At 37.8% G+C, this 22,972-nt stretch overlaps 1 protein-coding gene across 1 annotated transcript in view; it reads left to right on the top strand.

The window, feature by feature from the left end:
- The window catches only part of LOC148997427 (NACHT, LRR and PYD domains-containing protein 3-like), a 280,163-nt gene extending 274,553 nt beyond the window's left edge, over positions 1 to 5,610 (top strand). The window contains exons 10-14 of the mRNA XM_089122499.1: positions 1,067 to 1,240; positions 3,099 to 3,272; positions 3,616 to 3,789; positions 4,027 to 4,188; positions 4,971 to 5,610. Coding sequence (XP_088978625.1) covers positions 1,067 to 1,240; positions 3,099 to 3,272; positions 3,616 to 3,789; positions 4,027 to 4,188; positions 4,971 to 5,040 — 754 coding nt within the window. The 3' untranslated portion in view covers positions 5,041 to 5,610. The remainder of the gene's footprint in view (positions 1 to 1,066; positions 1,241 to 3,098; positions 3,273 to 3,615; positions 3,790 to 4,026; positions 4,189 to 4,970) is intronic.
- Positions 5,611 to 22,972: the final 17,362 nt, after the last annotated feature.

Genomic DNA, 22,972 nt, shown 5'->3' with positions numbered 1-22,972 from the left:
GCATCTCTTGGATAGGAATGGATGGAGATCAGCTGAGACCATCAGAGAGGTGACAGGATTACGTTCACTAAGACTTACAGAAAAACTGATGGAGGAAATTTTCAATGTAATACCAAGCAGCTACAGAGAGATCATTGCAAGGAAGGAAACTGATGAAAAAGAATTTCCGAAGATAAAAATATCTCCCGCAAGTAAGGAAGATCTGGAAGGTGAGGAGGCTGGTTCAATCTTGGTTTTTGAGTTTCCTCAAATAGAACTGTTCGAGTCTACATCAAAGAAGGCCATTTATTACATCACGGTGAAGGTCCTACATCAGGAATCGCTCAGGAGAGTGAAAGCCTCTGGGTGGCCAGGACTGTTGACAAAAGAGTTCCTCGTAAGGGACAGATGGAGAGCACTGTATAAACCTCCAGTGGAGAAGCGAACTGCTGATCTGCAATGGAGGATTATTCACAGGGCAATAGCTACAGACAGACATGTGGCACACTTGAATCCAGCTGTGGGTGGGGAATGTAGGTTTTGTGGTGAAGAGGAAGACTTGGAACATTTGTTTTTAAAATGTGAAAGACTACAGTCTTTTTAATCTTCTTAAAGAATGGTTCAGGAAATTTAATCAAGTTTTTCAGATAAAGTGTTTATTGGAGGGTTAAAATATAGCTTTTTGATGAGGAAGAAAGTTTGTTTATTGAATTATATTATTGGGACTGCAAAATTGGCAGTGTGGAAGACCAGGAAGAACAAAGGCTTACAGTTGGCATCTACGGATCCTGAAGTGATGTTTAGGAAATTAGTGGAAGGGAGGCTTAAAGTGGAGTACGCATATTATGATATTGTAAATGATGTCAGTAATTTTATTGAGATATGGTGTATTAATGATGTTTTATGTACTGTTTATGATGATGTGATGGTTCTGAATTTTTAATTATTATTATTTTAATATCCGTGGGTTTGTACATTCTATTTTTAGAATGAGAATATGAATGTATGATTTTTGAAATGTAAAAATTAAAGCATTTTTGAACCTCTCTCTCTCTCTGTCTCTCTCTCTCTCTCTCTGCTAATGTAGGTTAAGCTGGTGTTGTATGACAGATGAAGGTTGTTCTGATGTGACTTCTGCTCTGAAATCAAACCCGTCACACCTGAGAGAGCTGGACCTGAGCGAGAATAAACTCGGAGACTCTGGAGTGAAAAACCTCAGTGATCTACTGATGAACCCACAATTCAAGCTGGAGAAACTACAGTTAGTGTCATTATACTGTACAGCAATTACAGCAGTGGCGGGCCATGCATTTCACACTTAGGCCATCTGTCCTACCTGAATTAATAACTTTTAATAGTGTATCAGCGCAAAGACTCTATAATTGTTGTTTTTATTTTGCACCGGCAGTTATTGGGTTATGCGGTGAGTTCGGGAGAGGCCGGTAGAGAGAAACGAGCGCGTGAGTTCGGCTGGTGCGTTTCTAAAGTGGTTCTTGCGTTCCGAATCCGATTATAAGTTCAGAAACGAAGCCTCACTTATCTTGTCGTTCAAGGGTTACAATAGTCCCTTTTCAGACGTTAAAATAGTATGAATGTTTGAAAAAAATTAAGTTTCGATTATAAATTTATACAAAAAATTAAGAAGAAAATCATATTCACCACGGGGGAAAAAAAGCATATACTCACCAAAACTAAAGATTTTTTTTTTACACAAAATCCATCCTTATTTCTTTCCTCAAGAAGACTTCAATTACTGTCGTACAGGTTCTAATTGCGTTTCAGTTCCAATAATGTCGTGTCTGTCTTGTCTTATTTCTAGCATAAGTTTTAATTCGCTTTATGGCTGAGAGTGCCTGTTCGACAGAAGCACACAGTCACCGCAAAACATGACGATGTGTACAGCTGCCCCATGCTCTCACACAGAGTTTTGACCGAAATCAACGAGATCAGCGGGACTTTTGCCTTCAAAATCATTCGTTTCATAACTTACATTAGTCAGTTCTGTTTTAACCCGGAGAGATCGAATAGAGTCCCGTTACTCTGCGTTTAGCTCAGGCTGAATAAGGGATTTTTTTTTTCTGCTGGGGGTCGAGGAGGGAAAGAAACATTAATTTGTGGGTTGAAATCTATTACATCTACAGGAATATATTTTAGTTTATGCAGTTTGCTACAGATGCGGATACTACCAGTAATAGTACGCGCATCCAACCAAAGAACGAGAAAATACAGATGTTATTATAAGCCTGCTAGATGGCACCGCTGCAGTCAAAGCGAAATCTGATTGGCTGTTTAAATCTGACGGATTATCTGATTGGTTAAAGAAACAGTTTCATTGCCTTTCATTTTAAGCTACAGGCGCCTGCACTGTCGATTCTGAAGGCCTCCAGGCAGATTTATTTGACCCTGGCAACACATGATGGCTGAAATATGATTGGATACAAGCTCTTACATAAAAACACAATACTGGAAGCAGCGCAACCAAGAGAAAAGCTATGAAATTAAGAGAATGAACTATTGGGAATAATTTAATATTCATGCAAAAAATATATTAAAGTGCAAGTCAGTGATTCTGATAGTGTTTAGGCCAGCAGAGAAGGCCTTGCTGGCCCTGACGGCCCACCACTGAATTACAGTGTGACTGAAGTTTATTTATTTGAAGGCAGCAGGGCTTATGTTTCATTGGTTATAGCAGTGCACTTTCTGGGTTTCCCTATACACATTTTTGTGTGCTTTTTTTTCTAGTTAGCTTATACAGTGTATTGTAATTGATTTCACTGCTTTAAAATTGAATCAATATTTTTGAGTGTGAACATTTTTCACCAAAAAAATGTAGTAAATCATATAAAACTTTTTAGAGTGTAGATAGGAATTGTTTAATTCCCAATAACTGATACAATGCACTGATTGTGTACACACAGAAATCTGCCTTTTCAACAGAGAATAAAGAAGAGAGACATCAAATAAATCGTTAGAAATGAAAGAGAAGAAACAGTGTCTTCCAGCGCACAGAACTAGTGTGACTGGGTTTTAAAACAGACTATTGGAAACTAAATGCTGCTGTAGCTCTTCAATAAGATGATCATCATAGATGTGAACTATTGTTATTTTTCTGTCTTCAGTCTGAGTGTATGCAGTATTACAGAGAAACAGAGTCTCATCCTGACTTCAGCTCTGAAATCAAACCCGTCACACCTGAGAGAGCTGGACCTGAACAGGAATAAACTAGGAGGCTCAGGAGTGAAGCAGTTATGTGCCGTACTGAAGGATTCACACTGTAAACTGGAGAGATTAAGGTCAGTCACATTCACATACAAGAATCAAAATGCTTAAAATCACTTCAACTGTTTAAACTAGAACACATTAACATTATATTTGTACAAACATTTTCACCTTAGTATTTTGTGATCTGGTGAAATAAAGATGAAGATCTCTCTTCCTCTGTTTTATTTGCTGATGAAGATGATGTGACTTTACAGAATAAAGAGTCTCTCTCTCTCTCTCTCTGCTAATGTAGGGTAAGCTACTGTGATATGACAGATGAAGGTTGTTCTGATGAAACTATTGGAAACTACTGCTGTAGCTCTTCAATAAGATGCTCATCATAGATGTGAACTATTGTTATTTCTCTGTCTTCAGTCTGAGTGGATGCAGTATTACAGAGAAACAGAGTCACATCCTGACTTCAGCTCTGAAATCAAACCCGTCACACCTGAGAGAGCTGGACCTGAGCGTGAATAAACTCGGAGACTCTGGAGTGAAAAACCTCAGTGATCTACTGATGAACCCACAATTCAAGCTGGAGAAACTACAGTTAGTGTCATTATACTGTACAGCAATTACAGTGTGACTGAAGTTTATTTATTTGAAGACAGCAGGGCTTATGTTTCATTGGTTATAGCAGTGCACTTTTTGGGTTTATTAAACTAAAACACTTTATCCTCAATATCTGACAGTGAGTCTTGAGTTCACATTATATCTGTGTAAAATTCTTCACATTCATGATTTGTTTGTAAGATAATCTCTCTTCCTCTGTTTGTGTCTCTCTAGTCTACAGTGCTGTGGCATTACAGATGTTTCTTCTTTAACTCAGTCTTTGACAAACTCAAAAGCTCTGCAGTTTTTAAAAGAGCTTGATCTGAGTTACAATAAGATCGGAGACTCAAAGCAGCGGCTCAGAGACGAGCTACGAGACTCAAACTGTGTCCTGAGGTGAGGAAACATCACTGAGATATTAAAGACATCTTCATTTACCTCTGATATGTGAACAATCCTTTCAAACATTCGTGAAAGGAAATTATCATTCAGATTTTTTGCAACAAAGGGTTTGTGTGAGAACAAAGTTAATGAAGTTATTGAAATGTTGAACACAAAGGAGGAAAGAGAAGAAAAGCTCACTGTCACACAGCTTTATACATCAACACCTGCTTTATGAACTGTGTCAGAAGTCATTTGAGTGTGAAACAGACTTGGTCAGATTGTAGGAAACGCTGCACTCCTGCTAAAATCAGTGCAGTTCCAGCTTCAGCTCACAGCGTCCAGCTCACATGAGCAATGTCTCTGTGTCTAGTGTGTTTTTACTGTGACAAGCAACACGTCACACTACTCGACACTTACTTTACTCTCAGTTATTTACTAAGAGCCTACAAACATGTTTAAACTAGAGGACAAACGGCTTTAACTAAAGGTTTATGTTTAACTCAAAATAACATTAGTATTTGCTCACTGTGGTTTATTCCATACGCCGTACACTCATTAGTTTCTCCTTTACAGAGACTCAATAGGAGTCGCACCGACACACACAGACACACATATGAACATGATTCAGGCTTTACATCTATTATATTTAAAAACACAAATATCTCTATCCAAGATCATGTAAAGTCAGTTATTAATCTGATTACAGGAATTCAATTGAACTTACTTTTACTAAAGAAAAACAGCACTTTGTTCCTCTGAACACTGATTGTTTTCTCTTCTGTTCCACTTTACAGAGTATATGAAGATCGATCACCAAACGTCAGTGGATTTACATCATCTTTTAAATCTGTGAAACGGAGATGAGAGGAGCAGAAACCATCAGGTGATCGACAGAAGAGTCTCACTGCTGTCTATGAGGAGAAATACATGTGTAAATGTGTTTCATACTGGTGGAAGAGACTCAGACTTCACTATTAAATAAAGCAGCGTGTGTGTTAGCATGCGTATTAGAAACATGTGATATTGAATGATTAATGTTGGTTTATTATTCAGCCAAATGATGGTTTAGTTGTAATTAAAGGTGGAACAGAGGAAGAAGCTCAGATGAGTGTCAGCAGAAATCTTCACTATCAGGCCTGCAAATATAATAATGTTTAGACTAAACTCATCCAGAATTATTCAAATATTTCTAATCATGAACGTGATTGTCACGTATAGCACATAAGAGATCTAAATATATGTTTCAAAAGATATAAAGTTTACATGTAACCTTTAATTGTATATGAAGTTAGTGTGTGTGTGTGTGTGTGTGTGTGTGTGTGTGTGTGTGTGTGTGTGTGTGTGTTGCTGATGTACAGATGTACAGTATATTCTTTGTTCTGTGGATGAAGTCTCTTCTCCTCTACAGACCGACTAAACATTTTCCCCAGTTAACAGCATTTGTGTGTGTTTCACTCGCTCCTCAGATAGCAGACGGATGTGGGCCACTTCAGGCGATGATGCGACACTGCAGGCCTTCTTATGGCCCGACAAAATGTATGTGAGCCTGAAGTGGCCCACGTGTAAAATGGCAAATATGGCCCAAATATCTTAAATCACATCACATGGACCACCCACTTAGGCAAAACATGGCAGCAGGCAAAACAGGTGGATCAGGCATGTCAGGGGTGCTGGTCGCGTTTTTAGTTTATAGCTTTATTTTAACGTTGTTAGATACAGGTCCGCCTCCTCAGACATATTATATCTGTGACAAGCGAGATTTCTCTACATCTATCGTTCGAAACTACAATCAAGGTATTAGGCTTTACGGGAAAAATGCTGTGATTAATGCGTTCATCTACCTAGGTCAACATAAGACTCAAAAATCTTATCAAGCCAAATACCACGCAAGCAACCGTTGTATCATTACACTCTGTCTGCTCCTCTCTGGCGATGTTCATCAGTGCCCCGGTCCAAATTCAACCGTTGTGGACGGAGCGATGTGGCCTAGCGTAAATCGGTCTGGACTAGCAACTGCATTTGATGTCCAAGTTCAACAAGTTGAGGGGTGTGGAGACCTCGCTGGTGGGCCTTTGGATCAGAGGCACAGTGTCCCTTCCCTCTACAGTTGTTTACATGCCGGGGAGTCGACGCCCAGTCCGGTGAATGTCTCATGCACTGCCGTGCGGCTTGCTGCAGGTGGTGGGGGCTGGGAGCGCGTGGTGGCTGCGGTGGAGGGAGAGAGTCAGGAACACATGGCAGCTGTTGCTACAGATGAGGATAAACAATTGTGCACGACGGCTACAGTGAATGATGAGGGCGGTGGGTGTCTGCTGGTGAATGCAACGGGCAGGACGGTGGATCTGGATATCTGTCCGAGAGAAGCTTGTTTACCTGCAGCGCCAGCCGCACTTTTGTCAGTGGCGTTGTCCTGTTCAAGTTGTCCTACTAGATCTCCGCTTCCGAGAGTTTTGAATTCGGCAAAATGTAAGTACTTAAACCCTCAAAATGAAGGAAATGGCTGTTCATCAAACTCTAAACGGAGAACTTGCACCCGTGGAGAGCAAATCCATCAAGGAAATAAACATTCCGGTAGTAACTGTAAAGACATCCATGGACCTACTCCTGTAAATCCCGTTTTTAAAAAACATCGCAGTTTTAAACTTTTTAAAACAGTAAATCATTCTAGAGTAATCTGGGATCCTCAAAAAAAACCTAGGGGACTATTAGGAGGGCATTTAAATATCCGTAGTGTAATGTCTAAAATTGAACAAGTCAAACATTTGTTGTGTGACTCCAATCTAGACTTTCTATGTCTTTCAGAAACATGGTTAAATAAGAACTCACCATCGGCAGCTTTAAATATACCCGGATATAATTTATTTAGACGGGATAGAGTTAAGGGAAAAGGTGGTGGAGTTATGGTTTACTTGAAGAATACTATTCACTGCACCCAGATCCATCTATCAAATGTAAATCTTGAATGTATTGGATTAACCATTACTCTCTCTTCTCAAATGTCTTTTGTTATGTTTTTACTCTATCGTCCACCTTCTTCTACCAATGCCTTCTATGATGAATTTAAAAGGTTACTCAAAGAATATAATTCAAAACAAGAAGTCTTACTTTTAGGTGATTTTAATATAAATTGGGATGACAAGAGAAACAGGAATTCCTTAAAAAGAATTACAGATAATATGGATTTTACACAACTGATTAAAGGTCCTACTAGATTAACCGCATCCTCACAGACCCAAATTGATTTACTTTTTACCAACAGGCCAGAAAGAGTTGAGAAAACATATAACTTCATTACAGGATTAACTGACCATAACCTCATTTTAGTTTCAAGAAAGCTGACAAAAAATAGATTTCGGACAAATAAATATCATTTCCAGCATACTAGAATTCCTAAAAGTGAACTTGAGAATTTTCATATGACTATAAATAAAGTAAACTGGAATGAAATTATAACTGGGAGGAATGTAGAGGAAGATAGTGAGAGATTTATAAACACAATTCAGAGTGTAGCACAAAAGTTCACAAAAACATCCCAATTTAAGAAAAAGAGTAAAAAGAACTGTCTACCATGGCTGAGTACAGACTTACTGAAACTGATGAAGGACCGAGATCATGTATTAAAAGATTTTCTGAAGTTTAAATTGCCAATTGATAGACAAAAGTTTGTAATGTTACGTAATAGGGTCACTCGAGAATTAAGAAAGGCTAAAGCAAACTTTTTTATTAGTATTATTCATGAGTCTAAAGGTAATACAACACAAATCTGGGAGCATATTAAGAAATTAATTGGTGTAAATAATAGTGGATCATTAAAACAACTACAGATACAACAACTAAAGCTACAGGGTAAAATATCTGTGGATCCCTTTGAAATGGCTGAAGCCTTTAAAAGACACTTTATTGACTCTGTAGACGAGATTACTCAAAGTTTCACTGAAACAAAGGATAACATCTTGGTGAACTGTCAGCTTCAAACTTCTAAACCCCAATTCTGTTTAAGTAACATATCAGAGCAGGAGGTATTAAGGATAATAAAAACACTTAACACTTCCAAAGCTAAGGACTGTTACGGAATGGACTCTATAATGCTCAAGTCGTTAAAGGACTGTTTAGCTCCATCCATTACAAATATAATAAATCTTTCAATATCTCAAGGGATCTTTCCAAACACATGGAAAACTGCTATTGTGTCACCAATTTTTAAAGGAGGAGATCCCCAGACTATTAGTAACTATAGACCTATCAGCATTTTGCCTGTTGTATCCAAGGTGATGGAGAAGTGGGTTTCAGAGAAGATAGTCTTTTATTTGAATAACAGTGACTTTAGCCTGCATCCTATGCAATTTGGTTTTAGAGCACACCATTCAACAGAGACTGCTACCCTTTTCCTTTTAGAAAACATTAAATCTATGATGGATACGGGTGGTATTGTGGGGGCAATTTTCTTGGACCTTAAAAAGGCCTTTGACACTGTTAATCATAGAATACTTGTTAACAAATTAGCTTCTTTTAATTTCTCCAATGATACCATCAAGTGGATTGATTCATATTTAAAGGGAAGAACAAATCATGTAAAGGTTCAAAATCATAAATCAACTGCTTATACAAATAATACTGGTGTCCCGCAAGGATCTGTACTTGGGCCATTGTTGTTCAGTCTTTATGTAAATGATTTGCCTTTAGTTTGTCCCGATATAGAAATCTTGTTATATGCTGATGATGCTGTTATTTATGTACATAGCAACACAAAACAGCAAGCTGCTTTAAAACTAACCAGTGCAATGAACTATATCACAACATGGCTTAATAGATCATGTCTGACGTTAAATGTTTGTAAAACGGTAAGCATGTTCTTCTCAAAACGACCATGTAGCGTTCCAGACCCTGACATAATGGTATTAGGTCAAAATTTGCAAGTTGTGACTGAATACAAGTATCTGGGTGTTTGGATTGATTCGAATCTGTGTTTTAGAGCTCATGTGAAAAGTATGTGCAAACGAATCAGATTTAATTTGAGTAATTTTAGATTTGTTAGGGAATCATTTACCTTTGAAACTGCTATGTTATATATGAATGCCATGATTATCCCGCATTTTACATACTGTTTGACAAGCTGGGCACAAGCTAACAAGTCTACAATTAAGTCACTAGAAAGTCTTTATAAACGTACTCTTAAAGTTTTAGTTCGGAAACCTAATAGTTTAGTTTAGTTTACTTTATTGTCATTCAAACATGTTAGACATGAAGGAACGAAATTCGTTTCCCAGGTCCGGCAGCGTAATACAGAATAAATAACAATTCAATTCTCAGATTAACCCCAATAGAACGTATAAAATGGACTATATATATTACATTAAAATATCCTAACCATAAAAAACAATCAAGACTATAACCCATCTGACTATAATCATCATAAAGTGTCATGTGCAGTAGCAGCTATAGGCAAGCAGAGGGCAAGAGGAACCTAAACCGAGGAGTTCATAAGCCTCACTGCCTCTGGAAAGAAGCTGCACTTCAGTCTTGTGGTTCTTGCTCTAAGGCTACGCAGCCTTCTGCCAGAGGGGAGGATGGTAAACAGTTTATGCGCTGGGTGAGTGGAGTCCTTCATAATGTCCGATGCCCTTCCTCTGCACCTGTTGACATAGATCTCATCTAGGGAAGGAAGGCTGTCGTTTGTTGTTATTCTCCTAGCAGACTTAACTACTCGCTGCAGCGCCTTCTTGTCGGCTGCAGAGCAGTTTCCATACCAGGCCGTGATGGAAAATGACAGTGTGCTCTCCACCACACACCGGTAAAAACAGGTCAGAATAGCAGGGTTGAGACCGGCCTGCTTTAACCTCCTTAAATAGTACAACCGTTGATGAGCTTTCTTAATAATGCTGGCTGTGTTGGTGTGCCATGTGAGGTCATTGGAAATGTACAGGCCCAGATATTTAAAGTTGGTCACCGTCTCTACAGCTACTCCCTCAATATAGAGGGGGGGAGGTAGGATTTGACCTCTCTTCCTAAAGTCCACAACCATCTCTTTAGTCTTTCCCACGTTGATGCGGAGATTATTTTCTCTACACCAGACCACGAGTTCCTCCACCTCCTGCCTATACGCTGACTCGTCATTGTTGGATATTAGTCCAATCACCGCCGTGTCATCTGCAAACTTCACAATGTGATTGCTCAGACGTGTTGCAGAGCAATCATATGTAAGAAGCGTATACAACAAAGGACTCAGGACGCATCCTTGTGGGGAGCCTGTGTTAAGTATAAGGGTGGAAGATAAGGTGCCGTGGATCTTAACCGACTGTGGCCTGTTTGTCAAAAAGTCCAGGACCCAATTGCACAGAGATGGTCTAAGTCCCAGCAGTACCAGTTTGTTGATTAATGACTGTGGGATGATGGTGTTAAAGGCAGATGTAAAGTCTAGGAAAAGCAGCCTGACATAAGAGTCCCTGTTCTCCAAGTGGGTAAGAGCAGAGTGGACGACAGTTGACACAGCGTCAGACACAGACCGGTTCCTTCTATAGGCATACTGATGGGGGTCCACAGTGATGTTAACAGTGTCTTTTATATGGGTCAGAACCAGTCGCTCGAAGCATTTCATGATCAGTGGGGTGAGGGCCACAGGACGATAATCATTCATGCTTTCAACCACTGTTTTTTTGGGCACTGGTACAATAATGGATGTCTTAAGACAAACAGGCACTGTAGCAAGGGATAGTGATAGGTTAAAAATGTCTGTTAGCACCCCAGTAAGCTCCTGAGCACATTCTTTCAGAACCCGGCCAGGGATGTTATCTGGCCCCGCTGCTTTGCGTGGGTTAATCCGCCGCAGCATCGTCCTCACTTCCTCAGCAGACACACTGATAGATGTTTCACCTGGAGGTATTGTAAGCTTGGTACTTTTGGAGGAGTTGGATAAGTCAAAACGAGCATAAAAGGCATTTAGTTCATCAGGCAGGGATGGGTCCAGAGGACATTCTGCGTCCTTGCCTTTATATCCTGTGATGCTCTTAATGCCCCTCCACATGCTCCTGGGGTCGTTGGTGTGAAAATGATCCTGTATCCGTAGGGCATAAGTAGCTTTAGCGTTCCTGATGCCATCCACTAATTCCCTCCTTGCTGCTCTCAGTGCCACTTTGTCCCCCGACCTAAAAGCAGAGTCCCGTGCTTTTAAAAGAGATCGCACTGCTCCGTTTAACCAGGGTTTCTGATTTGGATACATGGTTATTTTCTTGGTGGTAGTGACATCGTTGACACATTTGCTAATGTATCCACAAACGGATGATGCATATTCCTCCAGATCCACCCCATTTCTACCTGTTGCTGCTTCCCTAAATACCTGCCAGGCGGTACGCTCGAAACAGTCCTGTAACATGGAGACAGCCCCATTTGGCCACACAGTGATGGTCCTCTCTGTGGGCTTGTTATTTTTAATTACGGGATGATGAGTAGGAACCAGCAGGATGGAGATGTGGTCAGAGAAACCAAGGTTGGGGCGAGGCACCGCTCTGTATGCCTCCCGTCTGTTGGTGTACACCTGGTCAAGTGTATTGTTTCCCCTTGTTGCTAAGGTGACATGCTGATGGAAACGTGGCAGAACATCCTTTAGTTTGGCCTGGTTAAAGTCCCCTGCTACAATGAAAAAAGCCTCCGGATGCTTATTCTGGAGCTCACGGATGTGGTCATGAAGCTCCTTGAGTGCTATGCTAACATTAGCACTCGGGGGAATGTAAACAGCTACAATGTACACAACCGTAAACTCCCGGGGCAGATGAAACGGCCGGCATTTTAGTGATAGATATTCCACAGCTTCCGAACAGTGGCTGTTCACCTGACTACAGTTTGTACACCAGCCTTTGTTTATGTAAACGCATAGCCCCCCTCCTCGAGATTTACCTGACAGATGGTTGCGGTCAGCTCGGAAGAGAAGTAGCCCATCAATCTGGTAAGCTGAATCCGGCATCTTGTTATTGAGCCATGTTTCCGTCAGGAGCATTGCACCACAGTTCCGCATTTCCGTGAAACTGCTCAGTCTTAGTCGCATTAGATCCATCTTGTTGTCTAACGAGCGAACGTTAGCCAGAAACAGTGTTGGAAGAGCCGGTCTGTTGCTAGCCTTTAGCTTAGCTAGCAAGCCCGCCCGCTTGCCCCTCTTCTGTCTCCGTGCACACCGCTTCCGCTTTCCCCTCAGCCAGTATGACCTGCACCTCCGAGCCGCAGTCCTCAAGAGCCGCATTCTGCCCAACATTGCTTTTAACTCTGGTCTAACCACCATATTGGGATCAGCAAGTTGAAGGAGTTCAGTTAAACTGTACCTCACTATACCTAAATTTAGTGTGTGCGTTACGCCAGTTGCCGGTAGCTGGAAAGCCGCTGCGCTGCTGCGCGCCGCCATCTTTTTCATCTTTTTCGCCATAATAGTTTTCATACCTGTCAAATTTTAAATACCCATAGACTTCTGAGTTGGGAAAATTTAATCACTTATAGTAACCTTTGTCTAGTCTATAAGATATTGCATAGCACGGCTCCACCTCCACTGAAGACATTTGTTATGCAGAGAGCAGGTAGTCACGTCACCAGAGGTGTCACAAGAGGGGACTGCATCATTCCCACTCGAAAAAGTGCCTTTAGTCAGTCAGCGTTCTCTGTAACTGCAACTAAACAGTGGAACCAATTGCCAAGTCTGATAAGAGATACAAAAACTTATCGTTCCTTTACTGGTCAGCTTAAGAACTGGCTAATTGATAATCAGATATGTGCACATTAAACCACTGACTGCCTACTGAAAATTGTGGCTTGCTGGCAGATTGTCTTGTGTGATTCGTTACTTATTGTTGTGTCGTTTTTGTCTTTTTATTACTTTTAATGTTGTTATTATTTGTGGACTGTGAAATACATTTCTTGCTTTATATTTTGTTTTTAGGTTGCCATCATAATAACTGGCCAGGGACAACAGATGCAAATTAGCCTGTTGAGCTAACTCTGGCTCATTTACAGTTATTTTACTGTTAATTAATGAGCACTGTCCCTGTAAAATAAATAAATAAACAAACAAACAAACATGTGGGCCTTTTTAGGCAAAGATGCGGCACTCATGGCAATGTGTAATCTGAATGTGGGCCTAAAGTGGCCCATATGATAAATAATGAATATGGCCCAAATATCACAAACCAAATGTGGGCCACCTATGGAAAAAATGTGGCACAATCGACAGTGACTAATCTGGGTGTAAACCAAACATGACCCACATATGTTGCAGCAAATGTGACCCAGTTATCTTAAAACAAATCAGGGCCAGTTTTGTCAAAGATGAGGGACAGTAATCACTGTGAATCTGAATGTGAACCCATGGGCATCAGTGTGGTCTGAAATGTGCTGGGGACAGAGACACATTAATTTATTTTTCTCTTTCACGCAGGTCATATTTTGAAAGATGATGTCATGTAGCTTACTAATGTAAATAAATAAAAATGTATACAAAAATGTGATGATGTCCGACTCGTTTTATGAAGAAGAAAGCCTTAAGTTTTTTAAAGCATTAGACATATATGACCCACTATTCTGCTTCAAGTAGCCGGCCATGTTGACAATATGACAACGGTCAAAAAAAATCAAACCCAAAGTACAATTATTATGGACGTTATCTGATATTAGGCGTTTCTGCTTCACATTTTCAGCAGGGCAGCGGAGACCCATTACATTGCTAAATAATGACTGTAATGAATATAATCAAATCTGCTGTCAGGACATAACTCTTGAGGAGATTATTTGGGGAATAACTGAATTAAAGAACAATAAATCCCCAGGCTGTGATGGTCTGAGCTCTGAGATGTAGAAATGTTTCTCTGAGGTAAATTTCTTCTGGCTGTCTTCAGAGAATCTCTTGACAGAGGGATCTTCCTCCTTCTCTGAGGCGACACACACCCAAAACCTCACACACACTCGCTGTTCATTGACAATCGGCGACCCATTACACTGCTAAATAATGACTGTGAGATTCTAGCATCTATCTTTGCAAAACGCCTCAAATCTAAATTACACACTTTAATTGATGAATGCCGATTTGGTTTCATGAAAGATCGTCACATAGCCAATAACATTCGCTTAGTTTTGGATCTGATTGGATACAAAGACTTTCTAGATGATGAACAACACCTTATTTTATTTTTAGACTTTCAAAAAGCCTTTGACACGGTAAGCCACAAGTTTATTATTGAAACCTTAAACTGTTTTAGTTTTGGTAAGAATTGTATTAATGCTGTATAAACTCTGTACATGAGGAAACAGTTGTGTTAGATTGGCTAATGGAAACTCATCTAGATTTCACACACACAAAGGTCTCCGCCAAGACTGCCCCACCTCGCCTCTTCTATTGGGGATTGAAGCTCAAACTCTGTCATTTAATTCACAAGAGTTCATTCAAAGGAATTACATTAAATGAAAGAGAAATACAAATCTGACTGCTGGCTGATGACACAACCCTGTTTCTAAAAAATGAATCCCAAATAGGAGTTGCACTAAATGTTGTAAGCCAATTTTCTGAAAGCTCAGGCTTGAATCTAAATCTTTCAAAATGTGAGCAGTTTTCTGTTAAAAAATAAACATTCGGGTCAAATATGTGGCATAAATATAAAGAATTTAGTAACTTATAATGGAATAAAATCAGTCCTAAAAAAAAGTGATTGACAGAGAGTAATATCTCTTTACTACGTACGACTATATTCATTAAAGTTTGACTCTTGGATCAAGAGATATATCTACTTATGGCAGGTTCTTCTTTCTAAAGCAGAAGGTCTCTCACGAGCTGCAGATTTATTTACATCAATAGAAATTCATAAGTTACAATGTGCCAATCTAGACAAACTATTATATAACTTTATATGGATGAAGAAGCCTCATAAAATCAGGAAAAATATCTTGACTAATAAAATTGAGGAGGCGGGTTTATCGGTAATTGACTTCTCACTTTTCAATGAGATATTAAAAATCAACTGGATTAAAAGATTTGTGGAAAATCCAAACAGTTTCTGGAACATTGATCCAAACTTCATCTTTGGAAAACTGCTTTAAACATGATATTCCACTGCTCCTCCAGGTGGTGTACCTATATGTGTTTCAGACATCTATCTATTCGATTCCCTTTAGCACCACCAGCTTTTCAAAAAGTTTGGGTTTAAGACGTCGTCTGTGTGGCCTATTGATTAAACGGTAACACTTTATTTGAAGGGGTGTGCATAAGACTGAAATGACACTGTCATAAACATGACACTTGTAATGCAAAGTTGACATTGTTTAAAATGTCTTGATTATGACAACTTGACATTAACCAAGAAATCATAACCTGTCACAAATGTCATAACAGGTCTAATTATCAAACTTAAAGAAGTTATTTAGCTTTGCGTTAACATTACATTACTGTCATATGTGGTTGGTTTTGACTTTGGCCGTCATGACACCATTATAACTGTGATATGAATATTTTACTTGTCCTCAAGTAAAGTGGGACACATTGTACTAGTTATAAAGATGTCATTAAGGGTTATTACACTGTCAAATGTTTTAACAACAGTGTCATTAATATTTCCCCTTACCTCAAGTAAAGTGGAACACGTTGGACTAGGTATAAACATGGCAGGTTGACAGGTTATGATTTCTTGGTTAATGTCAAGTTGTCATAACAAAGACATTTTAAACAATGTCAACTTTGCATTAAAATTGTCATAATTTACCGAATGACACTTAATGACAAAAGTCATAAACATTCATAAAGACTCCTTCATGTTCATGACAGGTGTTATGTCATGTTTATGACCGTGTCATGTCAGTCTTATGCACACCCCTTCAAATAAAATGTACCGATTAGACCCGCAAAGGAAAACAAGCGCTCTACAGGAGCTGAAGAGGGAATGATTGTGTTGAACCTCACAAACAGCTGTCTAATAAGTGGATACTGGTTCAAGATGTCCAAATCCAAATTTTCAACAGAATATCGCAGACAGGGGCGGCGCTAGGGGTGGGCTAAGGGGGCTGTTTTCAGTAAAGCCCCGAATGTTTTTATTTCCTTGCATTGTACACACCATCACTGAGAGAATTTAATTAATTAAATGTATATTTCTCGACTCTCGCATCACAGCGTCCGTCAACATACGCATTGACATTCACAACCGACAAGAACCGCCCACTCAGGCTAGTGCTTCTGACTGACATGTAAACTGGCCAACCATCGATGAGAAGCTCGGCGGTCTTGTACGATCCAGCCAATGAAATTAAATATTTTGGAGCCAGGTGTTTGTTGATGTGCAAGAAGTTAGTAATGAACGAGTAAAATGGATGCTATCAAAGTTCTTCCAAAATAAAAAAAAAGAATAAAGAAAAAGGAATTATAACACCCCCAGCCATTACTAAAAAAAGATACAACAGCTTCAGCAGGTATCTGTAACTTTTAATCGAAGTATTACAGAGCACTGCCTTTACCCGGTGGTTCACCAAACAGAATTAAACCCCCAAAAAGCGCTAAAAGATCTGAAAGTCCCAGCTCATTTTTGACCAAGTGGGTTTCACACACAAGTAACTAATGAGAACTACAAGCTGGATTAACCCTTGTGCATCCTTATGGACATTTTTGTCCTTTTCAGTTTTTTTATCACTTGACCTGTGTTAATGCTAATTTGGCACAGGTGTGTATTTTTATGAAATTTTACTATTTCACCGCCATTTTCTTAAAAAAAAAAAAAAATTTGCCTTAGGTACACAAAATACTCCCTATCAGCGCCTTTTGGACAACAATGTCCCCATTGAAACCCCCATTTTTAATCCCAGGGCCATTTAACTATAAAATGATGCAATCTTTGTTAAGACATTTTCTTTGTTTTATTCTGTTGGCAAGGCTCCGAAATTTTTATTTTTACTATTTTTTTTATTATTATTTTTTTTTACCAGATGGTGCCAGTTGCTTTATTCCTGTTTTCTGCTTATTAACAATAATTGTGTGGGTGGATTTCAGAGTGTGGTTTGTTTGTGTGTAATACATTTTTGTGTGTGTGTAGATGTGTTTGTGTGCTTGTAATATTTGAGAGAGAAAAACTCATTTGCAAATCTAAAATCCAATCACTGTGTGCACCAGTGGAGTTTTGCTGGCACCCAATGGGGGAAATCTGTTACTGCACCCAAACAAACTCTTACCGAAAGCTCATTTTTTTGAGATAGGCCTATCCAACTCAAATTTGGAACACAACCTATTCAGATGCATGGCTTTGATTTTCTTGCAGTTTTAGAGTTCAACCTGATTTATAAAATATATATATATATATATATATATATATATATATATATATATATATAATATATATTTTATAAATCACATTTTTTTAATAAATAATTTTCATAAACTTATACCTATATAACTTTTTTGGGGATTTACTTATTATTTTAATTAGGCTTTAGTTTACTTTAGTTTGTTTTGGAAGAGTTTTGTTTTGACACAGAAGGGGTAACAGTAGATGGTGGAAGCTGAGAGTTTTTAGCAGCTATAGTGCTATTGTATAGGTATAGAAAGGGGAGCTGGAAGGCAGGTGAAGTTCAGTTTTTTATTTAAAAAAATATGATTTATGAAATATATATTTTATAAATTATGTTTTTGCACCTGGCTCTGGCTAAATCTACATCTGTCCACTGCAGAGGCTAATAACCACAACCTGGAGGAGGAACTATAAATGTATATGCTCATAGCATACATAGCTGTAGGCCCTATTCACCAATGGTTTTTACAAATGTTTAATTCTCCCTAACAGCCAGAGTTATTATTTTATTAGTTTTAATTTTTATTTCAGTTAACTTAAGTGTTATTCACACCCAGTGCTACTTTAGTTGTACTAAAAAAAAGTTATATTAGTTCCGTTTTAGCCTACAATCATCTCGCTAACTGTAGTTACTTTTATTTTGAAAGTGTTTCCGGTTACATTCGCTTCCAAAAAAGGAATGGACCACGTGACTTCCGTTTTTGGTTTATAAACGACAGAAGTTCAAAGACTCTCTTCATTCTTTGTTCAAAAATGAATAACGATAAAATGATCTCCCAAAAAAAAAAACGAAAAACGGGCAGTTTTTAATTGGTTTTTCGTTTTTTGATTCTGACACCAAAAACGGTTATTTGGTTTTTCTATTTGAAACAAAAAAACAGAAAAACGATATTTTCGTTTTATAATTACAAACGAATTACGGATTATCCAGAGATCCCCTGACCAATTATTTCTACCTAAAAATGTCTACCTACTTCTAGTTAATTCAAGTCAAAGGAAAACTTTGCATTACATTATTTTACATTGATTTCGTGTTAAATAAATCGTTCGTTACCACATGAAACATATGACCCCTTTTATTTATGGTATAATGATTGTACGTACTTTTAAATTTGAATTGAAAACGCCCTCCTGTGGTAAAATGTATTATTACACCACTGAAACATTTTTTCTACAGCAGTAACTCTAGAGGAAAACTAGATTAAGAATTATTCTTATAAAGCCCCGTTGATTCAAACGTTTTAATAACAGAAAAAAATATAAGCGCAACAGAATAAAAAATGCAGCGAGAACATTTTAATGTTATTTTAACGTTATTTTGTGTTGAATGTAACAACTATGGACTTTAATCCACGATGTAGTATTTTTTGGCAAATGTAAAACCTAAAGATGAAGTGACTTTGCTGTCACCCGGTGTCTTATTTTGGCTTATTTTAGAATGCTCTTATTTACAGTTTTTCCCCATTCATTTCTATGGGTGCCCATTTTTGACCCAAATACAAGATTAAGAAGGTTTTTTTCCACCCACTTAACATTGTAGAATTGAGTCAAAAAAAAAAAAATTGTGTGTGTTCAGGAGGCAAACTTAGGAAAAACAGCCAAGTCTTGTACCGCTCAGATCAAGGGAAGTATTTTTAAAAATAAATCAAAACTATTTTGCCCACATTTGTCCAGAATACGGTTTTAGGGTTAAGATAAACATTTGTTTTTATCTGGACGCCCTCCTGTGGTGAACTGTGTGAATTACACTGCTGTCATTTTACCCATAAACATTTAAAGATTTGAGTCAGCGAAAAAGATAAATCGACTCTGCAAGAATTCTGGTGTGTGTTCACGTGAAATGAAAAAAGTTCAAACGAATATTATTCTCTCCACGAGCCAAAGGTAACGTTAAGTTAGAGTATAATTTAATATTGAACCAAACATGAATGACGAGTCACGCAGGTCCTGTGCTGCTCCGCAGCGGTAAGACCAGAACCAGTATAAAATAGTCCGAATATAAACACTTATTATAGGTGTACCACAGTGATTCAGGATAAGACAAAGCACGATTTGGACAACTGATACATGTACCCGCTCATTATATAAACCTTTGAACATTTTGAACACAAAAAGCTAGTAAGCACTAAAACTTTAAAACAAGACAACTTAGCCAGTCGCCCTCCTGTGGTGAATTGTGTGAATTACACTGCTGCAACTTATTTCTACAGCTGTGACTGCAGTCAAAGGAAAACTTTGAGTTACAATATTTTGTAACATTTAATAAATTGTTGGTTGCCATGTGACGCAGTAAAACATCTGGCAATTACCTTTCAAATTTTCTAAAAATATATTTTGCATCCACGATCAGGAGCGGTTCTAGGGTGAGTGGACATCTGGGGCTTAACCCAGAGAAATCCATGTATGTGTCACGATACAAGAAATTTTTTTTTAACAAGGTGAATATCTCTTGCAATTAAAATTAAAAATCACAATGCCACGCACCCTCTTCTTTCCTTGCTGACTCATCTCAGACATGGTTCGCAAGCTCAGCTCTATTATTGTTTTAATAAATAGCATTTACTTAACAACATGATTTTTGTAAGAATAGATAAAAAGAGGTGACTAAAGAATCTCTATAATAACAACAAAAAAATCTTGACCCATTCTTCATGCACACATTACATTTTAAAGACTAATAAGACTACCTACCTTACCTTTTGTGTGTGCGCCGCGCGTGCACGTCCTATTGACTGTGCTGCACAAAGTGTTTGACGATCAAAATGTATATCTGACAATCTAAAGAAAGAAATCTAATACTTCGATTATAAGTTACAGATACCTGCTGAAGCTGTTGTATCTTGTTTTAGTAATGGCTGGCAGTGGTGGTTGTTTTAATTCTCTTTTTTTTTTTTTTTGGAAGAACTTTGATACCATCCATTTTACTCGTTCATTACTAACTTCTTGCACATGAACAAACACCTGGTTCCAAAATATTTAATTTCATTGGCTGGATCGTACAAGACCGCCGAGCTTCTCATCGATGGTTGGTCAGTTTACATGTCAGTCAGAAGCTATATGGGGAGGCTGCAGACCTGGAGCCGGCAGTTTTACGCCCCTGACAGTTTTACGCCCCTGACAGGTTTAAGCCCCTGTTGTTCCTGACGCGTCCAGTAGGGGGAGAAGGATATACGGCGAAATAACGTAAAACGACGCTGGAAACAAACACATTAATAACTGTCCCGACTTTAACTAATTTTTAGGTATTTGTTTATTTAAATAAACATTATAGACAGTGGAGTTATCTGCACTATAAGGATTAAAACATCCAGATGTTCAGTTGGGCTTCACTCTTCACTCAGCCTACAAAAGATTTGTTTTTGTAAATTAAAAAAAAATATTAGGCTAATAGGCTACACATAGTTGGATCAGATGGACAAAGTAATGATATTTGACCTACTGTAGAATTAATTGTTTTTAAACTGTTTTATATACAGGAAACTGACTGATATATGTTGTTATGAACTATAAAGTTACATTTATGTATTAACCATATTTAACCTTTACATGCAGTACTTAATCATATGGATCCTTAATGAAATATCTGCTGAAATATTTACAATTGGTCATCATACAGCTACAGAACAGTGTCCTACATAACATTTAATGAAGACAAACAAAATTTAACCCTTTTCCAAGGGCCAGTTAAAAGAAAAAGACAATATTTGTGTTCACAAAAAAAGGTTATTTATTTACAAAAGAAGCTAAAATTGAATAGTGGTAGAAACAATGGTTATAAAATAATGGCACAATGTCATGGTTGAACTTTTTTTTTTTTTTTTTTGGGGGGGGGGGGGGGGAGTTCAAAAGATGTTTATAGAAGTTTAGAGACAGAGATTTTAATTTTCTTAAGTAGCTAAAGCAGACACACACCTTAATGAGATACAAGTTACAAAGAACTAAAGACAGAGTATGATAAAACACACAGTGCACATACATTTTAGTCCAGATCAATAAGCTATTTTAAGAAAACTGTATGATATACATTAGAAAATTAGATCGTCTAATTTATAAAAAAAAAAAAACTTAAACCAAAATGTACATTTAAACCATATGGGACCAAAGGTTTTAATGTGGGCTTTATAATGCATTATGTTTGTATATAAGGCAAAATATTATAGTGAGTGTGCATTTTGAATCTTTACTTAGAGAGATTTGCATTCAAATACATATATACCTATTATAAATGTGTTTGTGTACACATCATAAACTGTAATTAACACATTTCCAATATCCACTGTAATGTTGCTCCAGAAACCACGTGGAGTAGGGTATGTTTAAATGCAAGGAGTAAACTGGGTCTTACCAGTAGATGCCATGTCAGGTAAAGACTATGGGCAGCCTTTAAACCTATATGTGGTTAAGTTTGCTAAGTTTGAGCCAGACAGAACATCAACCTGACCATCAAGTAGCCAACTTTTATTGTCTCCCTAAATAATAGAGCCTTTATTAGTTTTTTTTTTTACAATCTCTTTGTTACTATTTTCAGAACCTTGATGTCATTTTTCAAAACTCTAGACACAAAACTCACAACCAATGATCAAAATGCACATTTTTCAAAACTCTAACCCTTTTCTCAATTGCTTGGATACAATATACATAAAACTTAGATCATTTGTTGATTCAACAAAAACCACCTGTTCAATATGACACAACTTAACATCAAAGTACTACTATTTCAAAATGCAATTCACACATTACATTTCAAATGAGTGTCTATTCATTTCCTTACAATGATCTAACTATCAATTGATACAACTGCTCAAAATGATAAGTGTTGACAAAATCAACTGTTGCGTTACTCTTAATGCATTGACACACAATCTTCCATGTTTACAGTAAATCATGAAAGATTCAAGATAATTAGATTCAATAAACCTATGTTGTGATTGTAGTGTTTTGCATCAATATATCACACTTTGTTCAAGGATTCTTCTATGTGTGTATTATCTCTACTACTGCAGAACTGCTTTACAGAGATGTGTTTACTGTACATGTAGTGCCATAATGAAACCTGGATCACCTATTTTGTTCTACAACATTCACGTAATGATTGTACGAAAAATGACAGTGAATCGGTTGCTTGTGTGTGGGTGAGCTAGTTTTGTTTAGGCCTATTTCACAGTAAATTTGTTTTTTGAACCGATGATTGTGCAAGTGCAAGATTTCTTTAAAAATGTGAATGCACAATGCAATGTTTTGAACATTAGAAAGCCTGTGTTACAATTGATAACCGTTTTGAGTTTTGTGTTTTGAAAAATGACATCAAGGTTCTGAAAATAGTGTCAAAGTGATTGTAAAAAAAACTGTAAGTTATAGACCCATCGTTTGAATTGACATCGAATCGTATAGCTTATCGTTTAGAAATAATCAATATTGCATCATTACAATTCAATCAACAACAATAACTTTAGCAGATTATTTAAAATACCTAAATTCATGTCGCTTCTAGAAGGTCTGATGCT

This window comes from Pimephales promelas, chromosome 2 (genome assembly GCF_988280905.1).
Source record: "Pimephales promelas chromosome 2, fPimPro1.hap1.1, whole genome shotgun sequence".
Taxonomy (NCBI): Eukaryota; Metazoa; Chordata; class Actinopteri; order Cypriniformes; family Leuciscidae; genus Pimephales; species Pimephales promelas.
The sequence above is the reverse complement of the archived record's forward strand: the minus strand, read 5'-3'. Positions and strand labels throughout refer to the sequence as shown.